The sequence below is a fragment of the Heptranchias perlo genome, chromosome 23 (genome assembly GCF_035084215.1).
Source record: "Heptranchias perlo isolate sHepPer1 chromosome 23, sHepPer1.hap1, whole genome shotgun sequence".
NCBI lineage: Eukaryota > Metazoa > Chordata > Chondrichthyes > Hexanchiformes > Hexanchidae > Heptranchias > Heptranchias perlo.
In genome coordinates, this window is record NC_090347.1 from 7464127 (window position 1) to 7481524 (window position 17398).

The following is a 17398-nucleotide window of genomic DNA, read 5'->3' on the forward strand; positions in this document are numbered from 1 at the left end:
CTACTATGTCCGGATCATCCCTTTCCTTTGTGAATACAGAGACAAAATATTCATTTAAAACCCTACCCACATCCTCTGTTTCTACACACAATTTACCCTTATCATCCCTGATAGGTCCCACCTTTTCCTTAGCTATCCACTTGTTCTTAATGTACTGATAAAACATCTTTGGGTTTTCTTTAATCTTACTAGCTAATATTTTTTCATGCCCTCTCTTTGCTTTCCTTATTTCCTTTTTTACGTCATCCCTGTACTTTCTCTACTCCTCTAGGCTTTCTGCAGTATTTAGATTTCTGTGACAGTTATAAGCTTTCGTTTTCTGCTTTATCTTGCCCTGTATACTTCTAGACAACCAGGGGGTTCTAAATTTGGCAGTGCCACCCTTTTTCTTTGAGGGACATGTCTGCATTGTACCCGTAGAATTTCACTTTTTCGTCCCTCCCACTGGCTTGCCACTGATTTCTCCTCAAGTAGTTGTGTCCAGTCCACTTCTGCCAAATCACTTCTTAGTTCTGTAATATTTGCCTTCCCCCAATTTAAAACATTTACTCCTGATTTAACTCTGTCCTTTTCCATAATAATCCTAAAACTAACTGAATTGTGGTCACTATCCCCGATATGGTCACCCACTGTCACTTCACCTACTTGCCCATCTTCATTTCCAAGGACTAAATCTAGAATTGCATCCCCTCTTGTTGGGCTGGTCACATACTGGCTAAAAAGTTCTCCTGGACACAGATCAAGAATTTTGCACCCTCTGTGCCCCTCACACTGTTTGAATCCCAGTTGATGTTAGGGTAGTTGAAGTCCCCTACTGTTATTGCCCTCAGAAATTTGCCTACATATTTGTTCTTCTATCTCCCTTTCGCTATTCGGGGGTCTATAGTACACTCCTAGTAGTCTGACTGCCCCTTTTTTATTTCTTAGCTCAACCCATATGGCCTCGATTGATGATCCATTTAGCATATCATCCCTTCTCACAACTGTAACTAATTCTTTAACCAATAATGCTACCCCCCCTCCTTTATCACTCACTCTATCCTGCCTGAAAACTCTATATCCAGGGATACTGAGCTGCCAATTATCCCCCTCTAAGCCAGGTTTCCGTTATAGCAACGATATCATGCTGCCATGTGTCTATCTGTGCCCTTAGCTCATCTGTTTTGTTTGTAATACTCCTTACATTGAAGTATATTCCCTTTAACCCAGTCAAATTCCTGTGCTGAACACTATTTAACCTTTGCTTCTTTTGCCTTTCTGAGTTGCTAACTACGTCACTAACTGCTTTTCTACTTCCCGTTTCCTGGTCTGAATTTGTCCTCGCTGTACCTGCCCTTTAGTTCCCATCCCCCTGCCATACTAGTTTAAACCCTCCCCAACAGAACTATTGAGGATATTGGTCCAGGTTCTGCTTGGGTGCAACCCATCCAGCTTGTACAGGTCCTGCCTTTCCCAGAATCGGTCCCAATGCCTCAGGAATTTAAACCCCTCCCTCCTACACCATCTCTCAAGCCACGCATTCATCTGGTCTATTCTCCTATTTCTGCTCTCGCTCGCACGTGGCACTGGGAGTAATCCTGAGATTACTCCCTTAGGAGGTCCTGCTTTTTAATTTATTTCCTAACTCCCTATATTCTGCTTGCAGGACCTCATCCCTCTTTTTACCGACGTCGTTGGTACTGATATGGACCACGACCTCTGGCTGTTCACCCTCCCCCTTCAGAATGTCCTGCAGCCGCTCAGTGACACCCTTGACCCTAGCACCAGGGAGGCAACATACCATCCTGGAGTCACATCTGCGGCCGCAGAAACGCCTATCTGTTCCCCTTACGATGGAATCCCCTATCACTATTGCTCTCCCATTCTTTTTCCTCCCCTCCTGTGCAGCTGAGCCACTTGTGGTGCCACGGTCTTGGCTCTTGCTGCTTTCCCCTGATAAGCCATCTCCCCCAACAATATCCAAAGCGAAATAATGTTTGAGAGGGAGATAGCGCCAGGGGACTCCTGCTCTATCTGCCTAGTCCTTTTACTCTGCCTGGCAGTCACCCATTTCCTTTCTGCCTGCGTAATCTTTACCTACGGTGTGACCACCTCACTGAACGTGCTATCCACGATAATCTCACTATCGCGAATACTCCACAGTGAATCCACCCGCAGCTCCAGCTCCAAAAGACGGTTAGCCAGTAGCTGCAGCTGGACACACTTCCTGCACGCGTGGTCGCCAGGGACACTGGTAGTGACCATGACTGCCCACATAGTGCAGGAGCAGCAGATCACGGGTTCATCTACAAAAGGCAAAGTATTTGTGCGAACAGTGAAAAATAAATGGACATAGAAAGAGATTTTATAAAATATGGCATTTAAATTAAAAACCAAGAGAAAAAAAATACACTCCCGATTTCACCCTTTATCAAGCCTCACCAGACGCTGATTGTGATCCTGTTCCTTCTTAATTATATCAACCAGGAGATCATGCTTTTTCTGGGCATCTTCAATCTGACGAGAAAATAAAAGTAGTTAGCAATGGAGCTTCAGCCCTGACTGGGGTGAGGTGACTTGCGAGTTTACTCTGTATGGTCAGCTGGTGTCCCAGCAGCTGAATATGATGTTTTAACAACAATAAAAATAAAAGCCAGTATTACCACACACACACACAGTGTTGGCCCAGCCTGTGGCGCACCCATCAGATACAAACAAAAAAAACATCTGGAGCACGTCGAACAATAAAATAATGTAAATTTGGCCAGTGCTCCTGAACGGAGTGAGGTAGGAGTTGCAACTCACTGCTGACTGAAGCTTGGCTTGGTTCCGATCCTGTTCAGCACCAGACTTGGTTAACTGTTCTATCTGCTTGAACTGTTGCTTCCACATCCTATTCATAGTGTGCGGAGATACCGGCAGATAAGGGAACTCTTCCAATAGTAAAGGTAGGAGGTCATTATCTTGTATCTTCACTGCAAGATAAAAACCCAAAAGACACACTTAAATGGCCTTGACTATAGAACAAATCCCAATAGATCACAGAAAAAAAACCCAGTTCAAGCATTATATAAACTAGAGGGCACAACTCTAAAAGGGGTACAGGAACAGAGATATCTGGGGGTATATGTGCACAAATCGTTGAAGGTGGCAGGGTAGGTTGAGAAAGTGGTTAAAAAGCAAACGGGATCCTGAGCTTTATAAATAGAGGCATAGTACAAAAGCAAGGAAGTCATGATGAACCTTTATAAAACACTGGTTCAGCTACAACTGGAGAATTGTGTCCAGTTCTGGGCACCACACTTTAGGAAGGATGTGAAGGCCTTAGAGAGGGTGGAGAAGAGATTTACTAGAATGATTCCAGGGATGAGGGACTTAAATTACGTGGATAGACTGGAGAAGCTGGGGTTGTTCTCCTTGGAACAGAAACGGTTGCAAGGAGATTTGATAGAGGTATTCAAAATAATGGAGGGTCTAGACGAGTAGATAGAGAGAAACTGTCCCCATTGATGGAAAGGTCAAGAACCAGAGGACATAGAATTAAAGTGATTGGCAAAAGAACCAAAAGATGACATGAAGAAAACCTTTTTTTAAAAAAAAACACAGCGAGTGGTTAGGATGTGGAATGCACTGCCCGAGGGGGTGGTGGAGGCAGATTCAATCATGGCCTTCAAAAGGGAACTGGATGAGTACTTGAAAGGAAAAAATTTACAGGGCTTTGGGGTAGGGTGGGGAGTGGGACTAGCTGGATTGCTCTAGCATAGAGCTGGCGCGGACTCGATGGACCAAATGGCCTCCTTCCGTGCTGTAAATTTTCTATGATTATATTCAATTACATAGTAGAAATCAAACCTGAAGTTTAAAGACAGAAGTTCAATCAGAGTATCAGCCTGGAATATGCGATGTTGGATGCAATGCAGGTTCTTTTTGACTGTCCTGAAGTTTATCAACCAAGCACTAGATGGCAGCAACCAGCAATTGCCTCCAATTGCTTGATGACAATGTACCATCACCAGAGGGCAGCAATAAGTACACTTTATTCCAACACTAAATCCCCTTGAATAGACTACAGTTGAACAGTGTACATTATACAGACCATGGAATTTCTATCTGAACAAACCTGTAGTAATGTCAGTCACTAATTCTCCACCATGATCATGGAGTACACAGTGATTTTGACTGCAGAGGTATGAAACACCCAAAAAAGCTCACAAACAAGACGACCACTCCACCAACTAATCTAAACAGTTTATAAAAGACCAGATACTAGGATTGAAGTAATGTCCAGACAGCAAACTAGTTTAAGTTATCCCCCCCCACCCAACTGAGTAAATTAAACTGAACTGGGTTCCGCCAGGACCACTCTGCGCCAGATGTCATTACAGCCTTGGTCCAAACATGGACAAAAGAGCTGAATTCCAGAGGCGAGGTGAGAGTGACTGCCCTTGACATCAAGGCAGCATTTGACCGAGTGTGGCACCAAGGAACCCTAGTAAAATTGAAGTCAATGGGAATCAGGGGGAAAACTCTCCAGTGGCTGGAGTCATACCTAGCACAAAGGAAGATGGTAGTGATTGTTGGAGGCCAATTATCTCAGCCCCAGGACATTGCTGCAGGAGTTCCTCAGGGCAGTGTCCTAGGCCCAACCATCTTCAGCTGCTTCATCAATGACCTTCCCTCCATCATAAGGTCAGAAATGGGGATGTTCGCTGATGATTGCACAGTGTTCAGTTCCATTCGCACCCCCTCAAATGATGAAGCAGTCCGAGCCCGCATGCAGCAAGACCTGGACAACATCCAGGCTTGGGCTGATAAGTGGCAAGTAACATTCGCGCCAGACAAGTACCAGGCAATGACCATCTCCAACAAGAGAGAGTGTCTAACCATCTCCCCTTGACATTCAACAGCATTAGCATTGCCAAATCCCCCACCATCAACATCCTGGGGGTCACCATTGACCAGAAACTTAACTGGACCAGCCACATAAATACTGTGGCTACAAGAGCAGGTCAGAGGCTGGGTATTCTGCGGCAAGTGACTCACCTCCTGACTCCCCAAAGCCTTTCCACCATCTACAAGGCACAAGTCAGGAGTGTGATGGAATACTCTCCACTTGCCTGGATGAGTGCAGTTCCAACAACACTCAAGAAGCTCAACACTACCCAGGACAAAGCAGCCCGCTTGATTGGCACCTCATCCACCACCTAAACATTCACTCCCTTCACCACCGGCGCACAGTGACTACAGTGTGTACCATCCACAGGATGCACTGCAGCAACACGCCAAGGCTTCTTCGACAGCACCTCCCAAACCCGCGACCACTACCACCTAGAAGGACAACAGAAGCAGGCACATGGGAACAACACCACCTCCACGCTCCCCTCCAAGTCACACACCATCCCGACTTGGAAATATATCGCCGTTCCTTTATCGTCGCTGGGTCAAAATCCTGGAACTCCCTTCCTAACAGCACTGTGGGAGAACCTTCACCACACGGACTGCAGCGGTTCAAGAAGGCGGCTCACCACCACCTTCTCAAGGGCAATTAGGGATGGGCAATAAATGCCTGCCTCGCCAGCGATGCCCACATCCCATGAACGAATAAAAAAAGTCTCAGCCCCGGCAGCTTTTTTTTTAGAAAAACTCAACCCTCATACCTTGTATTACTTTTGATCCTGACCTCGCCTTCAGTTTTTCCCCCCATTGGAATTAAACTTCTTTCCTCCAGTTACAGACAATATTTCCACCCCAGTGCTTCCAGTGTCTTCCTTTTTCCTCAACCGAAGATTTTCCCCCCACTGTACTTGACAGGGCCCTCGACCATGTCCATCCCATTTCCCGCACTTCTGCCTTCAACCCTTCCCCCCTCCCTCCCAGAAGCACGAGGGTCTCCCTTGACTTCACCTTCCACCCAACCAGACTCCACATTCAACGTATCATCCTCCACCATTTCCACCACCTCCAGCGCAATCCCTCCACCAAACACATCTTCCCCTCCCCTCCTCTTTCAGTATTTCAAAGGGACCGTTCCCTCTGCGACACCCTGGACAACTCTTCCATCACCCCCAACTCCTGATCCCCTTCCCGTGCAAATGCAAGAGATGCAACACCTGCCCTTTCACCTCCTCCCTTCCCACCGTCCAGGGCCCCAAACACTCCTTCCAAGTGAAACCGCGATTTACTTGTACTTCTTTCAATTTAGTATACTGTATTCACTGCTCATGATGCACTCTCCTCTACATTGGGGAGACCAAACGCAGATTGGGGGATTCCTTTACTTGAACACCTACATCCAGTCCGCAAGCATGACCGTGACCTGCCGGTCGCTTGCCATTTTAATTCTCCATCCCATTCCCACTCAGACCTCTCAGTCCTCGGTCTCCTTCACTGTTCCAATGAAGCTCAACAGAAGCTCAAGGAACAGCACCTCATCTTTCGAGTAGGCACTTTACAACCTTCCAGACTCAACATTGATTTCAATAACTTCAGATCATAACTGCTGTCCCCATTTTTTTGGACAGTATGAGCTGGTAATGGTTCTGCTGTTGCCATTTACAGCTCCTCTCGACCCATCTTTTGTTTCTTTACTTGTCCCATTACCACCCTCCTTGCCTTGCACCATCATCCCTTTTGTCATTTAATCACTCCTGCCCTCCACCCTATCATAGACCTTCCCTTTTGTTCTTTCCTCTCCTCCCCCCCACCCCCTTTCCTCTGTTAAATCTTCAACTTCTTCCAGTTCTGATGAAAGGTCATCGACCTGAAACATTAACTGTTTCTTTCTCCACAGATGTTGCCTGACCTGCTGAGTATTTCCAGCATTTTCTGTTTTTATTAATGTAAATCAAGTTAATTTGTCAAATATTTTGCTGACAGCCCAATGACCCTTAAATGTACAGAGCTGAAAAGATGTTAAAGAAAAGGCTTAAAGAGGACTGGAGCCGGACTTAGGGGGCAGGCAGCAGATGAGTTGCAGTTAACGTAGAGTGGAGCTCAAGAGGCTGGCAAGGAGGTGACAGGCAGGGCTAGTCGATTCTTTGTCAACGATGAAAGTAGCTGCTGTGGGAAAAGTCAAGTATGCAGGCGACAAAAGGGGTGGATGAGGATTTCAGCAGCAGTGGGTGGGGGGGGCGGGGGGAAGTTAGGAAGAGATGTATGCTTTTTTGAGGTGGAAGTAGAAAGTCTCGGTGATTTGGGGTCATTGCCAAATTTTGTCTGATAACACTCCTGTGAAGGACCATGGGATGTTTATACAACGTTAAAGGCACTTTATAAATGCAAGTTGTTGTTGGTGGGGGAAGTGAGGTTGAATAATAGTGGACACTGGAGTGTTACGATCAATTTCACTTACTTCCATCAATAAAACTTGCCTTTGCGTAATAATATATAAAAATAAAAAAACAGGCTACATTGTTCCATTTCAGTGGGTCATCTTGATTGAATTAAAGCTAATTTTCTAACTCCCCTCTTCTGCGTTCCATCCTTCTCACAGCCCTCTGTTTTAAAAGCCTGACTCAAGCCCTCCTCTATGTCCCAGCTCTCACACTTCCATCTTCTGAATCTAACTCATTGTTTCCACCCCCACCGCCCTGCTCCCCATTCCCTTCCCTCTGCTCCACAATCAGTGGCAGAGCCTTCTGCCATCAAGGTCCAGCATTCTGGGATTCTATTCCTGAATCCTTCCAACTTGCTTCATCTCTGTCCAAGCCCAATGTTTGGCCACATCTTTGATCACCTCCCCAGACTCCTTCCTTAGCGCCTGCTCGGTACCCGTTCACCATTCACCTCTCCTCCCTTTTATGAGCCACCTGGGTAGGTTTTGTTGTGCTAAAGAAATTGTACAAGTGCATGTTGTTGATGGCTGTGCAGACATCCATAGCCCAGCCCTCCTCTGAACTCAAGAGAATGAAACAAGTAAAAACAGAGTTTAAAATTACAACAGCGAATACTAGGGTAAAGTTCGAATGGGGATTTTATCCCATGTACTTTGGCTCATGGTTGTAGTTCTGTACAATTATCCTTGGTGGTTCCACAATTTAACACATTTCTCTCAAAAATCACAACTTTCCACTCAGCAGAATCTAGTTATTTCTTTGAATTCTTACTTGGTGTTGCTTTCTTTGGCTTTGCAACTCCTGTCGGTGTCCACGGACTGTGCCTTGGCTTTCGTGGTGTGGTTTTTGCAGAGTAAACTTTTGCTGGCTGTGGGGTTTTTGGAGTTTCTTTGAAGATATTTTCTTTATATTCTTGTTCCTTCATAACAGATGTAGAACAGATGTCAAGTACACAACAAGGACAAATAGCAACAGAAATAAAAACTGACCGAATATTGAGAGTCAAGTGCTGCACGAGTTAGTGGTGCCATTCATTACTTGGTATTTTTATGAATTTAATACAAAATTAATTAACCTTGTGGTTCTATCCAACCCCAATGTTCAGTGCCAATATTGAGGGAGTGCTGCACTGTCGAAGGTGCCGTCTTTTGGATGAGATGTTAAACCGAGGCTCCGTCTGGCCTCAGGTGAACGGAAAAGATCCCATGACAATATTTCGAAGAAGAGCAGGGGAGTTCTCCCCGATGTCCTGGCCAATATCTATCCCTCAACCAACGTCACTAAAAACAGATTATCTGGTCATTATCACATTGCTGTTTGTGGGAGTTGCTGTGGCAAATTGGCTATCGCATTTCCTACATAACAGTGGCAGTACTTCATTGGCTGTAAAGCGCTTTGGGACATCCTGAGGTCATGAAAGGCGCTATATAAATGCAAGTCTTTCTTTCTATTCATAAGTTTCTGGCTTGATAGTTACTGATGGCCTTTACTGAACACAATTTGATTTTTAAAAAATAAATTAAGATATTTCACACATGATTGATGACTCACTGTTTTCTTGACTTTTGTTTTCTCTTTTCCAATTTTAGCTTTCTCTTTTGTCTTGTAATTCTCCAGCTCTTCTCTGTAACAATCACTCACTGCCTGCAGGAGAAAAAAAAACAAATCAACAAATATTTGTGGGGGAAAAAGTCACTATTAACAGCACTTGGCTACAAGACCAGAATTGTAATTGCTATTCACAGCCAATATTGACAACTCCCCTAGAGGAAAGCTTTGACATGTCTCGGTGAAATGGGAACGAATTGGTTAAAAGATGTAGGTCACATTGAGATTTTTCCCGACACAAATCAGCAAACAGCATTGACCAAGTCCACAAGGCTCTGTAGACCGAATGGGAGATTCCGCAGGCTTTAGAACACACAAAAATAGAATCAAAAAAGGGCAGTCAACCCACTAGTTTTATTCTATATAAAATTAGATAGCATATTAGTGTACAACTGGAGACAACTGTAATAAGAAAGGATGTCCCAAAGAATTGACCCCGGTGGCTGCTGGGAGCACAGAGACTTTGGAGAAATTGTTCTATGGCCTAACCACTGTGCTTCAACAGCTTCCTGGACTGAAGTCTATTCCATATTTTTTTGGTAAAAACAGTGCGCATTAGAAATAAAAATAGAATATACCAAGAGCAGGCTCTATAGAGCAGAAATATCCAAACTATAGCCCACAAAGTCCGGGTGATTCACAGTCCTGCTGTTAAATAAAACCTTTAAAAGTGAAACTTGAAGACCAATTAAAATGCAAAGGAGTCTCACATTCAAATAGTTACGGCCTGGGTTAAGTGACTGCAATGTGGAACTAATGACAGTCCACTGGATGATGTCATGGGTCACTGTGTAAATGTATAAAATGTTCAGTTATGTTGTGTATAAAACACAATATAAATTGCGCAAATTCCAATGCATTTACCTATTTATAAAAGTACTGTTTACTTTTTAACTATAAATGTTAGTTTGGAAGGCAACTTGGTAGTACAGCTTGATGCTTTCTGAAGCTGCACCATGAGCAGGGCGGCACACCGACCTTCAAGAAGGTTCTTTAAGGGTGCATTTATATTCAAGGTGCTACAAACTGAATAGAATGTATGCTGGGTTCAGAATTAGCCTGATTCTGGAGCTAACTGTAACTTACCTTTGCTTTCATCCTTTGTAGGTCCATTTCTTGTTGCAGCTCTCTGCGAATTCTCCTCATTTGTCCCTTTGAGTCTTTGTTGAGAGCATCTTCAAACTCAGCCTGTAGAGTACGTCGAGGTGGTGATGGAGAAAGGGAGCGTGCACGGGCTGGCTTCCTGGTATGTGGTGTTGCTTTAAATTGGGGGGAAAAAAACATTAGTATTTTCAAACATTACTATTTTAAGATGATTAATTTTAAATTATAATCAAACAGGCAGAATATTTAATCAACGAATGAAAGTCCAGATTTTATGTTTATTAAATTGTTCTAATTCAGGAATTGTCAGTGTCAAAACATTGTTATTTCAGTACAGTCCCCATCACTTAAAACATCCATGTTTAAAACAGGCAAAAAGCAATAACCATTACCCAAGTTGCCGGTTATAGCGTCTTAAGTGCTCTGTTTATTTCAGGCAGAAACAGCTGTATTTATTCACCAGTTCCAAATATTCAGATAGTCCTAATTACATTTCATTCTACTTGGTGTTTCTGAAATTCAAATACCTGTACTAAACATCAGAAGTTGAATTAAGTGTTTTCTTCAAGGCACGGTGGTTTTGCCATTTGCCTGCATCCAAAGGATTAGGTTTTGCCATACAAATTCAAACTTCCTTTAGAATTGCATAGTATTGGTCAGGAGATTCTCAGTGTATTGGATTTTAGATTAAACGTTACAAGAGATCCAGGCACTGCAGGTCTGCACTACCGGATGTACTTTGTAGATTATTTCAAACAGTAGATTTTAAACCTGAAGAGTTGGTGAAGATAGTGGGGATAGCACGATCCCGCTCTGCGCTGCCCGCCACCACCAAGATCTCTGCCATCAGGTTACACTGGCCATTGTGTATAGCGCACAAATGCACCCGCTATAAGCAGTGGGGACTGTATTTACAAAGCACTATTTTGTGCTGTAATTCTAAAGCACTGGGCTGCCATCAGTAGAGGACCTCATTGAGCCGGGTTGGTAGTTGGCCACAGGTTAGCAACAGAAAACTAGGATCGCAGCATTTTAAAATTCACTCAGCAGATTATGTGAAATATTGGATGCGATAAACATAGTGAGAGGGGAAGTATTAAGGGATTAGCATCTTTGAAAGTAGATAAATCACCAGGCCCGGATGAAATGTATCCCAGGCTGTTAAGAGAAGCAAGGGAGGAAATAGCTGACCATCATTTTCCAATCCTCCCTGGCTACAGGCGTGGTGCCGGAGGATTGGAGGACTGCTAATGTTGTTCCGTTGTTTAAAAAAAGGAGAAAGAGATAGACTGAGTAATTATAGGCCAGTCAGTCTAACCTCGATGGTGGGCAAATTATTGGAATTGATTCCGAGAGACAGCATAAATCATCATTTAGAAAGGCACGGGTTAATCAAGGACAGTCAACATGGATTTGTTAAGAGAAGGTCATGTATGACTAACTTGATTGAATTTTTTAAGCAGGTAACAAGGATGGTCGATGAGGGCAATGTGTTTGATGTAGTGTACGTGGATTTTAGCAAGGCTTTTGACAAGGTCCCACATGGCAGACTGGTCAAAAAAGTAAAAGCCCATGGGATCAAGGGGAAAGCAGCTAGTTGGATCTAAAATTGGTTCAGTGGCAGGAAGCAAAAGGTAATGGTTGACAGGTTTTTGTGACTGGAAGGCTGTTTCCAGTGGAGTCCCGCAAGGCTCAGTACTAGGTCCCTTGCTTTTTGCGGTATATATTAATGATTTGGACTTAAATGTGAGGGGTTTGATCAAGAAGTTTGCAGATGATACAAAAATTGGCCATGTGGTTGATAGTGAGGAGGAAAGCTATAGACTGCAGGAAGATATCAATGGACTGGTCAGGTGGGCAGAAAAGTGGCAAATGGAATTCAATCCAGAGAAGTGAGGGGTAATGCATTTGGTAGGGCAAACAAGGCAAGGGAGTATACAATAAATGTGAGGATACTGAGAGGTATAGAGGAACAAAGGGACCTTGGAGTGCATGTCCACAAAACCCTGAAGATAGCAGGACAGGTAGATATGGTGGTTAAGAAGGCATACGGGATACTTTCCTTTATTAGCTGAGGCACAGAATATAAGGGCAGGAAGGTTATGCTAGAACTGTATAAAACATTGGTTAGGCCACAGCTTGAGTATTGCGTACAGTTCTGGTCACCACATTACAGAAAGGATGTGATTGTATTGGAGAGGGTACAGAGGAAATTATCGAGGATGTTGCCAGGGCTGGAGAATTTTAGCTATGAGAAAAGATTGGATAGGCTGGGGTTGTTTTCTTTGGAACAAAGGAAGCTGAGGGAAGATTTAATTGAGGTATATAAAATTATGACAGGACTAGATAGAGTGGATAGGGAGGACCTATTTCCCTTAGCAGAGGGGTCAGTGAACAGGGAGCATAGATTTAAAGTAATTGGTAGAAGGATTAGAAGGGAGGGAGGAGAATTTTTTTCACCCAGAGGGTGGTGGGGAGTCTGGAACTCACTGCCTGAAAGGGTGGTAGAGGCAGAAACCCTCAACTCATTTAAAAAGTACATGGACAAGCACTTGAAGTGCTGTAACCTACAGGGTTACGGACCAAGTGCTGGAAAGTGGGATTAAGCTGGATAGCTCTTTTTTGTCCAACACGGACACGATAGGCCGAATGGCCTCCTTCTGTGCCGTAACTTTCCATGATTCCAGGGTCTTCACATCAATGGTTTTCAATTTTTTTTGTGTAAGTTGTGCTACATTCCCACTTGTGCCCACCCATCCCTCTCCAGCACCACAGTTGGCACCCCAAGGAACTCCCAGGAACCCCACTCCCATTTTCCAAAAGACAGGAAAACAGGGCTATAATTTCAGTAAACATTTTCTTAGCAACAGAAATAACAAGTGGCCAACAAGCGCAGAAAGGTACAGAATCTCAACCACGTCACAGACACCCTGCAATCCGTTCACACACGAGCTGATTTACATGGAAACCTTGTGCAGGAATTTCTTTGCTTAGTGAGTACTGATGATATCAACTAGCCTGGAGCAGTTACTGAACCCAGTGAGAGGAGGAAACCAAATGGTTGACAGGAGAAATAGCTAATAATCCAAGGGAGCTTGAGCAAATCAGAGCATTTCATTTGTGTGCATTAACTCCAATTACTCACGTGGTCAGATTCAGTGAGCCTTCAAGCTCATTCCCCACCCTGAATATTGCTATTAATACTCCACACTCAAAATTTACAATATATAAACGTCAGTCACAATTCTTTGGAAATAGATTTTGAAATGAACAAATGAGATTCACTTTAGCAATTGATTGAGCCCTCGACTGCCGGGCCTGAGGCTCTCAAGTACCTATTCTATATCCCTAACGGGCTTGGACCTGCTCCAAGAGTTTATTTAAAATGTCATTTAACAGGCTTGAGATTTTCTCATGAATGGAGCATTTATTACCTGGTAAATGTTGGACTCTTCGATATTCTGTGATGCTGTCACTGTGTTGTGACAATTTATCTTCTTCCTTGAAATCACGAACTTCATACTTGTCACCCAGAGATCGTTTCAGCATCTGTTAATGATAAGACCAGTCAGTCAATTGGTCTACAGCACTGTGTACTATCACGTCTAGCCAATTTCAGCTTTTGAAACACGACAGATATACATAAACCTCTGGATATCAGAATCAGACATCACCCATTCCATCATCCAGACAAAATTTTTTTGAACAAAAAAAAATAGCTTTACATGATTTCTAGTTTGGCACTCCCCACTTTTTCCATCAGAATGGCAGGACTGTCTCTGTCACAATCAGCACCAACAGTGAAAGTGGGGCTTCTGTGGGATGGGAGAAACTCGTGCCGCCTTCCTGCTATGCAACATTCCATCTAGTGGCCTGACTCAAAGGACAGAACTCACCGACAGGACCATTATTTTTTGTCAACTATCCAAAAGTAATTTTGACTGATTAGTCACTAATTGCAAGAAGTGACATTCCTCAGACACAGCTTTTTAAATGCAAACTTTACCAAATCGAGTTGATGCAGCTTTTGAGACAGCTTTTCTGACACCTCATGCAGCTCCTCCTCTGCGAGAATATTCTGTGCTCTTTGGCGAGAAAGAGGTTCATCTCTCGACGAAGCACTTACATTACTTTGATTTTTACGGTTTCTACAGAAAGTGAAGAAGTTCCGATTACTTTAAAAGATTGGAGACAGTAGCATTTTAATACAACCTAGGGGGGTCAATGTTAACCATTAAAATCGACCCCTACTGCTTAATGGCTGACTTTTTTGGGGAATTTTCTAGTCATTAAGGCTGGGGTATCTGCACTACTACAATTCTTTACTTTTGGCATCGAGTATCACCATCAAGACCAGGTTGGACGTAGAGGAATGATTGTTTTATTGACCCCATCCACATTAAGAGTCCCCTTACAATACATCAGTATATTTCTTCCCCCACCACCAACCCCTCCCACTATATAACCTCAGAGCAAGTGGCCAAATTAAAAGGCCAGTTTTATGCCACACGTGTGTGCGCGTACATACAGAGGAACTGGGCCGAGGAGGACACAAACTCAATGGGCTCAATTTTGAAATGTTGGTGGGTTGGCAGCGAGTGGGGGGGGGGGGGGGGGGAAAGAGGTGGGCGTGGCAAACCCGAATTTAAAAAAAACTTACCTTTTCCGACACAATCAAGATGTAATTGATGGTGATTAAAGTTCTTTCCGGGTTTTGCGCCTGGCAGCCAGCCTGGTTGACAGGCTGGCTGCCGACAGGAGCTGCAACGCCGAGGGGGGTGGTGGGGAGGAGAAAGAGAAAGAGCGAGGCCTAGCAAGCCACTCAGTTGTACAATCTTGCTACAAGAAGTCATAATAAGAATAAAACCAGGCAGACCACCCGGTGTCAGAACAATAGGCACCGGACATGACAAAGGCAAGCCAAGCCCAGTCGACCCTGCAAAGTCCTCCTCACTAACATCTGGGGACTTGTGCAAAAATTGGGAGAGCTGTTCCACAGACTAGTCAAGCAACAGCCTGACATAGTCATACTCACAGAATCATACCTTTCAGCCAACGTCCCAGACTCTTACATTACCATCCCTGGGGATGTCCTGTCTGACCGGCAGGACAGACCGACCAGAGGTGGCGATACAGTGATATACAATCAGGAGGGAGTGGCCCTGGGAGTCCTCAACATTGAATCCGGACCTCATGAAATCTCATGGCATCAAGTCAAACATGGGCGAGGAAACCTCCTGCTGATTACCACCTACCGTCCTCCTCCATGTTGTGCACTACTTGGAGGAAGCACTGATGGTAGCAAGGGCACAGAATGTACTCTGGGTAGGGGACATCAATGTCCATCATCAAGAGTGGCTCGGTAGCACCACTACTGACCGAGCTGGCAGAGTCCTGAAGGACATAGCTGCCAGACTTAGCCTGCAACAGGTGGCGAGTGAACCAACACGAGGGAAAAACCTACTTGACCTCGTCCTCATCAATCTACCTGTCACAGATGCATCTGTCCATGACAGTATTGGTAGGAGTGACCACCGCACAGTCCTTGTGGAGACGATATCCCATCTTCACACTGAGGACACCATCCAACATGTTGTGTTGGCACTACCACTATGCTAAAAGGGATAGATTCAGAACAGATCTAGCAGATCAAAACTGGGCATCCATGAGCCGCTGTGGGCCATCAGCAGTAGCAGAATTGTATTCCAGCACAATCTGTAACCTCATGGCCAGGCATATTCCTCACTCTACCATTACCAACAAGCCAGGAGATCAACCCTGGTTCAATGTGGAGTGAAGAAGAGCATGCCAGGAGTAGCACCAGGCATACCTAAAAATGAGGTGCCAACCTGGTGAAGCTACAACACAGGACTACATGCATGTTAAACAGCAGAAGCAACACGCTATAGACAGAGCTAAGCGATTCCACAACCAACGGATCAGATCAAAGCTCTGCAGTCCTGCCACATCCAACCGTGAATGGTGGTGGACAATTAAACAACTAACGGTAGGAGGAGGCTCTGTGAACATCCCCATCATCAATGATGGCAGAGTCCAGCACGTGAGTGCAAAAGACAAGGCTGAAGCGTTTACAACCATCTTCAGCCAGAAGTGCCGAGTAGATGATCCATCTCGGCCTCCTCCCAATATCCCCACCATCACAGAAGCCAGTCTTCAGCCAATTTGATTCACTCATGATATCAAGAAAAGGCTGAGTGCACTGGATACAACAAAGGCTATGGGCACCGACAACATCCCGGCTGTAGTGCTGAAGACTTGTGCTCCAGAACTAGCCATGCCTCTAGTCAAACTGTTCCAGTACAGCTACAACACAGGCATCTACCCACCAATGTGGAAAATTGCCCAGGTATGTCCTGTCCACAAAAAGCAGGACAAATCCAATCCAGCCAATTGCTGCCCCATCAATCTACTCTCAATCATCAGCAAAGTGATGGAAGGTGTCGTCGACAGTGCTATCAAGCGGCACTTACTCACCAATAACCTGCACACCAATGCTTAGTTTAAGTTTCGCCAGGACCACTCGACTCTAGACCTCATTACAGCCTTGGTCCAAACATGGACACAAGAGCTGAATTCCAGAGGTGAGGTGAGAGTGACTGCCCTCGACATCAAGGCAGCATTTGACCAAGTGTGGCACCAAGCAGCCCTAGTAAAATTGAAGTCAATGGGAATCAGGGGGAAAACTCTCCAGTGGCTGGAGTCGTACCTAGCACAAAGGAAGATGGTAGTGGTTGTTGGAGGCCAATCATCTCAGCCCCAGGACATTGCTGCAGGAGTTCCTGGCAGTGTCCTAGGCCCAACCATCTTCAGCTGCTTCATCAATGACCTTCCCTCCACCATAAGGTCAGAAATGGGGATGTTCGCTGATGATTGCACAGTATTCAGTTCCATTTGTAGCCCCTCAGATAATGAGGCAGTCCGTGCCTGCATGCAGCAAGACCTGGACAACATCCAGGCTTGGGCTGATAAGTGGCAAGTAACATTCGCGCCAGACAAGTGCCAGGCAATGACCATCTCTAACAGGAGACATTCAACGGCATTACCATTGCCGAATCCCCCTCCATCAACATCCTGGGGGTCACCATTGACCAGAAACTTAACTGGACCAGCCACATAAATACTGTGGCTAAAAGAGCAGGTTAGAGGCTGGGTATTCTGCAGCAAGTGACTCACCTCCTAACTCCCCAAATCCTTTCCAACATCTACAAGGCACGAGTCAGGAGTGTGATGGAATACTCTCCACTTGCCCGGATGAGTGCAGCTTCAACAACACGCAAGCAGCTCGACACCATCCAGGACAAAGCAGCCTGCTTGATTGGTACCCCATCCACCACCCTAAACATTCACTCCCT

General features: G+C 44.8%; 1 protein-coding gene across 2 annotated transcripts in view; it reads right to left on the reverse strand.

Annotated features, from left to right (window-relative positions):
* LOC137341047 (centrosomal protein of 95 kDa-like) overlaps nt 1–17398 on the reverse strand; it is a 46522-nt gene that overhangs the window by 6906 nt on the left and 22218 nt on the right. Inside the window, exons 12-18 of one of the 2 annotated variants that reach the window (XM_068003916.1) lie at nt 14152–14173; nt 13460–13574; nt 10008–10180; nt 8865–8957; nt 8085–8232; nt 2785–2954; nt 2422–2496 (exon numbers count right to left, since the gene is read on the reverse strand). In XM_068003916.1, the coding sequence (XP_067860017.1) occupies nt 2422–2496; nt 2785–2954; nt 8085–8232; nt 8865–8957; nt 10008–10180; nt 13460–13574; nt 14152–14173 (796 nt within the window). Of the gene's footprint in view, nt 1–2421; nt 2497–2784; nt 2955–8084; nt 8233–8864; nt 8958–10007; nt 10181–13459; nt 13575–14031; nt 14174–17398 lie in introns of both variants that reach the window. The other variant, XM_068003915.1, reaches the window with a different exon arrangement.